Source organism: Lotus japonicus, chromosome 6 (genome assembly GCF_012489685.1).
Source record: "Lotus japonicus ecotype B-129 chromosome 6, LjGifu_v1.2".
Lineage (NCBI taxonomy): Eukaryota > Viridiplantae > Streptophyta > Magnoliopsida > Fabales > Fabaceae > Lotus > Lotus japonicus.
This window is the reverse complement of record NC_080046.1, coordinates 61242017-61248317: the sequence shown is the minus strand read 5'-3', so window position 1 is coordinate 61248317 and position 6301 is coordinate 61242017. Positions and strand designations below refer to the sequence as shown.

Below are 6301 nucleotides of genomic sequence, written 5' to 3'. Positions count from 1 at the left end.
CTAGATTAGATAAAAAAATTGACACATTAAATTAAATTCAATGAGAATTCATGTTAAATTCATGCCATCATTTTCTCTTCTTAATTTCTTAAATTCTTTACTACTTTTTATGTACTTTGCTGGGCCAGGCAAAACAATAATACTTTTGCTGCCACTATAGGCTTTTTCTCCTCCACTCCCCTCTACAAAAAGCTTTCTTCTTAAATTGTAGTATATAATAATGATAGATAGATATACTCTACATTTCATAGTAGATATTCATATTAATTAGATATATACATTTGTGAAACTCTGTTATGAGGTTAAAAATCATCATAAATGTGTATATCTAATGAGCATCTATCACAAGATGCATGTCTATCATTACTCTTTTCATATTTTAACATTATGTGATTCTAGTTTTTTATTTTCAAAGTCCTATTTTCTTTTCTAGAATTTATTTTATAACGTAATAAACGTTGGACACTATAAAAGAGTTTCAAGCTAGGAGAAATGAGACTGATTAAGAAAGTAATTTGACCTGGCTAGGTAAGGATAGGGTATTGAAAGAAAAGCAAGGGAGATTCCTGATATTATTCTCTTACACTTCTTTTCTGCTTTTTGATTCCCAAGGACAAGGAAAAAGTCCATTTTATCTCATTAGCCACCCCAGTACATTAGGTGGAAGAGTTTCAGCTATCTGTATCTATATATACTGAAATAGGAAACTCTGTCATCACCACTTATAGCTCATTCCCCAAACACTCATCTGCTTTTATTTTTCATAAGCCACTTCATCCATTCCATCTAGGTGTTGCAGCAAGCATCAATGGCAGATCAAGGTGTCTTTCTGAGCAAAAGCAAAGGTTTTGGTGGCGGAACAAGGGAGGAAAGAGATTTCGATGAAGATCTGTGGGGTGTTGTAGCCAAGGAAAGGAATGATTTTGGCCCAAAAATCACAAGAAATTTTCCAAGGGCTAAAACATCATCCACTTCTGATTCCCCTTTGGCTCACAAATCTTCAGCACCTGTGGACATTCCTGACTGGTCAAAAGTTTACGGGAAAAATTGCATGAAGGGTTCAAGGGATGGTGGTGTAAGCCACAACGGTGATGAAGGTGATGATGAGGATGATGATGATATGGTTCCTCCACATGAATGGCTTGCTAGGAAGCTTGCAAGGAGCCAGATTTCATCTTTCTCTGTGTGTGAGGGAATGGGAAGGACCCTGAAAGGCAGAGATCTTAGCAAAGTGAGGAATGCTGTTTTGACCAAAACTGGCTTCATAGAGTAGTTGTTACTTAGTGCATAGTGGAGTAGTCACAACCATAACCATCTTCCATCATATAACATCAAGTTTTGTCATCACAATCAAATCATCCATCATTGTGATCCCATGCCATCTTTTTGTTTTGATTTTTCTCAGCAATATATGGCATATTATGTATGGAATGTTGAATCTTGCTGGTATGAAACCAGAGCTGCATTGTTTGTTTTGTTCTTTGTGTTTTTTGTTCTAAGTTTTTCTGGGAAAAAAGGGGGCAAATCTGAAACTTTTGAGTGGATTTCTAGTATATTTTTGTTATGAAACAAGCCTATTTTAATCCATGCAACATGTAATTTTATGTTACTATTGGTTATTATGATTATTCAAATATAATCCCTTGCTTTAATGTCTACTTTTATTTAAACTCAATGAACTTTAGATTGTAGATTTAATAAGCAAAACAGACCAGCACAAAAATTTCTTTTTCAAAATGATGAATCTGACTGACATCCTTTTTTCATTAGAATTAGGGGCCACCACCAATATGGTATAAAGAAAGAATAAACTATAAAGTTAAAAGAGCATAATGCCATGCATTCCTTCTTGATCCTGTTCGAATATGGGGGAAAGAGGAAGAACAAAAAACTTGGGTAATCCTTTCTTGAAGAACTTATTGTAAAAAGTTAAGCATTGATAACTCTAGTTTAGAGAACATGTTGTCTCATGGACAATATCTCCCTTTTGCCGACACAAATCAGAATGACTCATTTTGAGGCGGATTTGGGAGGCTTCAAAATGGCTAATGTTTAATTGGGAATGCAGGATATCTTTGGGAAAAGTAGAGGTGTTAAATTAGCCCATGGGCCACGCCCGTAACAGCCCACCAAGCCCCATATTTTGGCCCTCACTTTTTATAGCCACTTTGCCAGGCCAGTTCAAACAATAATACATTTGCAGCCACTATAGGCTTTTTCTCCTCCCCCTCCCCTCCACAATTTTTTTTTTTAATTCATGTACCATTATGAGATTATGGTTTCTAATGTCCTACCCTTCTTCCTTTGTGCTGGTTGGTAATTCAGTAAGAGGTTAATCACAACTTTAATTTGTGAATTTTGATTTGCATTTTTGCCTTGAAAAATCCTATTTCCTTTTGGAGGGTGTTCCTACATGAGATGTGGACTTATTAGGCCGTTGGATCGCCGCGATCTTAGTCTTCTAGAATTTTGTGAATATATATTCTCTCATCAATGATCACTCGGCTGATTAGTTATAAGATCACGCCCAAGTTAAAGAAACATGACATGGTAATAATGGCATCAAAGAAACGTGATTATGAAAATAATGACATTATGACTTAGAACACCATAAATTTTATAATGTAATAAATGTTACACACTATAAAAAGATAGTGGACTAGCGGAAACATATGCTCACTTTTGTACTTGAAGACTATGTTAGAAAGAATGTTGACATCCCTTGGTGAAGAGGGGGGTATTGAAGCAAAAGTAAGGGAGGTTCCCAAGAATAAGGAAAAAGTCAATTTTATCTCATTAGGCAACCACAGCACCATTAGGTGGTGGAAGAGTTTCAGCAAGCATCAATATGTCAAGCAAAAGCAGTAAGGATCACGAGAAGGGAAAAATGAAAACAAAGGCTAATACAGCATCCACCTCAGCACCAATTGACATCCCTGGCTCAAAAGAGAAATCCATGAAGGCGTCAAGCAATGATGAGGAAGAAGATGATACGGTTCCTCCACATGAATACATTGCTAGGAAGCTCGCAAGGAGCCACATTTCATCTTCCTCTGTGACTGAAGGGAAGGGGAGGACACTCAAAGGGAGAGATCTTACTAAATTCAGGAATGATGTTTGGAAAAAAACTGGCTTCATAGAGTAGTAATTAGTTAGTACTTAATTAGTGGAGTAGTCACTACCATAATCTTCTTATAAACTTCAAATTTAAAATTAGTGTTGGCTTCATATATATTGTGTATATATCAATATCAGTATGGAAGATTTGTATGTACAATATATATATATAGCTTAGTGTTTTTTATTTATGACCCAACTTAGTGTATGTTCATACATGCTGGACTATAAGCCATGCAAACTTGTTTGTTTAAGTCTAAGCCCAACCTATTTAGTTAAACATATTTTGTAAAAAATATGAACATTGTATTGACCAAAAAAAAATGAACATTGTCTATTTAATAAATGGGTCGGGTCAGATCAAACCCTTAACGAGTTAGGTCACGAGCCCCTAGTATTTTCACTCTTAGAAATGGAGTACATTCTTATCTCATCCTTATATTTATATTGTGAAGATTTATATCCCAATTCGCATCCGTATAGAAAAAAAAAATCTCAAGATCAAAGCCCCAAATGGAGTCGTCTTCACTAAATCTCAATAGTAAGATTAAAATTGTCATCACTACTTGTTATTTTCATGGGTTAAATATGTTTTTGTCCCCATAAAATAGTGAATTATTAATTTTGGTCCATCAATTTTTTTTTCAAAATATATTTCCAAGTTTTGAAAATATATATATTTGAGTCCCTAAAAAAGTGTGAGGGACTAAAACCAAAATTCTATGACTGGAAATACAATTTTAACAACTGAAATTTAGTAAAAAAATAATAATCATTTAAAAAAACTTTTTTTAAGTATTGATTTTCTAGATACCAAAACATGGATATTTTCATAAATTTGAGATGAATTTAAGTTTTTTTTTTTCAAATGCTCAAAACCAATAATTCAATTCTATAGGTATAAAAACATAATTCACCTTATTTTCAAGTTTTGCATAGTACGACACTTATGTTGGTATTATACCAATATAAGCCTCCATATTGTACAGATTGATATATTATATACATATCTAGGGGGTGCTCAAGTACCTCACCTCCTCTTAGGCTTTTTAAATTTTGTCCTGTTTTTCCTTCATTAGTTTTTTTTCAAGAGGATTTTCCTAGTAAAATTTTAATGAGACATTATTTTTAAAGTCTCGTCTCCAAGGAGGTTATCTTTCTTATGTGAAATTTTGTGTTGTATTTTTCTTGCTTTTATTTCTCCTTATATTGGGTTGAAGTACTTCTTTTAAATAAATTCTTTGGATTATAACCTCAATATCTATAGTCATCCCTACTTTGCACATAACTACTAAATTAACATTAATTATTTTGAAATAATCAGATGCAAATAGAGTTTTTTTTTTTTGAAACAGAGGCGCAAATATATTCAAGGTCAATGAGTGTTTGCCCCCTTTTACAAAATTTATTTAAAACGTGATTTTTATATTTATTATTTAAATTTAAAAGGAAGGACCAAATAAACATTTATTGCATGAGTGTTAATGAATAGCACATGAATAAAGAGCACTTAAATATCTTACTTTTTTTGTCAAGAATTTTGAATAAAACATTGTATAGTTGAAAATATTCTCCTCACTGAGATGGCAATGGGTCCCACTGAGATGGCAATGAGTCTCGGACCCATTGGGTACCCGCTCAAAATACTCATAATGGGTACGGTAAAAACCCGCTAGATGAGTATGAGGTTGGGTATGGGTAATTACCCGCAAAAATTAGTGGATACGGGTGCGAGTATGGGTAGTATAGTACCCAACCCGCCCCATACCCGCACATACTTTATTAATTATTTTTATTATATATACACACTTTAAAATATATATATATATATATATATATATATATATATATTTCAACAAACTAAATTAAAGTAAGTTTTTAAGTTACTCTTTTAAAAATGAATGGTTTTACATATTAAATATTTAGATAGTCTTTTGTATTTTTAATTAATGCTCTTTATTTTATATATAATAGTAGTTATATATTATTTTCTTTTGGAGAATGAAAATTATATTTTTCGTTAACTAAATTGTGGGTAATGGGCACGGGTACGGGCATATAGGTACTCAGAGGGTACGGGGACGGGCATTCAAATTGCTACCCACGCGGATATGGGGACGAATACGGGTATCTTTTGAAAACGCGAGTACGGGAATGAGTACTATTGTACCCTACCCAAACCCTACCCATTGCCATCCCTCACAATAATATTTTAAAAAAGGCTTAAATATGTTGGAGGCCCCTATAAAATAGGGTTCCTTTGGTTTAAGCCCCTACAAAATTTTTTCTTGGGAATAAGCCCCTAATGAGAAAATAATATATAGTGATAAGCCCCTGCCGTCAACTTCCGTTAAAAAATATATGAGTCAGCAAACGGAGCTGACGTGGACCTTTGCCACCTCATCAAGTGGGCCCACAAGCTGTTGACGTGGAAATGAGAAGAGAAATATGAAAATGTCAAATGTGGGATTTGAACCCAAGACCTAGAGCATAATGGGCAACATCCTTCCCACTAGGCTACAAGCTGCATCTTTAATACAAGTGCAAAATTTGATATATATCTCATTTAAACTAACAATTTTTTTTAAAAACACCATAATCAGGATTCGAACACCATAAATGGAGGATCATACTCAATGTCCTTACAATTGAGCCACTGGCTCATTTTGTTATTCATGCGCACAACAATATATATATATATATATATATATATATATTATGTAAAAAAAAAACAAGAATTCAACCCCACTTAAATCATAAAAAACTATTATTTTGTTCTTTCAGTATATATACTCATTAGTACTTAAAAAAAGTCAATATATGAACTCTAATAAATTTGTAAGATTTAACTTTTTTACGTTTTAAAGTTTTGTAAATATGTTTTTCTATTTACATTTAATATTTTATTTTGTTTCAAATTGATACATTATATAAGAGCGTCTAAGAGCCTAAAAATGTAATTTTTAGATCTACCACATCAAATTTATTTAGCATTATCAGTTTGTTTTTAAATATATATTTAGTTTTGCGCTAAAAATACATGCATAAATTAGGCATTGACTTAGTGGTTAGAGCCTCCTCCATGAACCTCTATGTTTTGGGTTCAAATCATGCTTAGGACATTTTTAAATTTTTGGTTGAAATATTAGCAGCTTCAGTTTAAATAAGATATATATTAAATTTT

The 6301-nt window shown here is 32.9% G+C and overlaps 2 protein-coding genes across 2 annotated transcripts; both read left to right on the top strand.

Annotated features, from left to right (window-relative positions):
• The first annotated feature begins 403 nt into the window (after positions 1-403).
• On the top strand, positions 404-1950 carry LOC130726650 (protein S40-5-like). The gene has a single exon (XM_057577954.1). It carries the CDS (start codon positions 809-811, stop codon positions 1271-1273), a length of 465 nt encoding a protein of 154 aa, XP_057433937.1. The 5' UTR covers positions 404-808; the 3' UTR covers positions 1274-1950.
• An 898-nt stretch (positions 1951-2848) lies between these two features.
• LOC130725727 (protein S40-7-like) lies at positions 2849-3145 on the top strand. Its single transcript, XM_057576931.1, has one exon. The coding sequence runs from the start codon at positions 2849-2851 to the stop codon at positions 3143-3145; it is 297 nt and encodes a 98-aa protein (XP_057432914.1).
• Positions 3146-6301: the final 3156 nt, after the last annotated feature.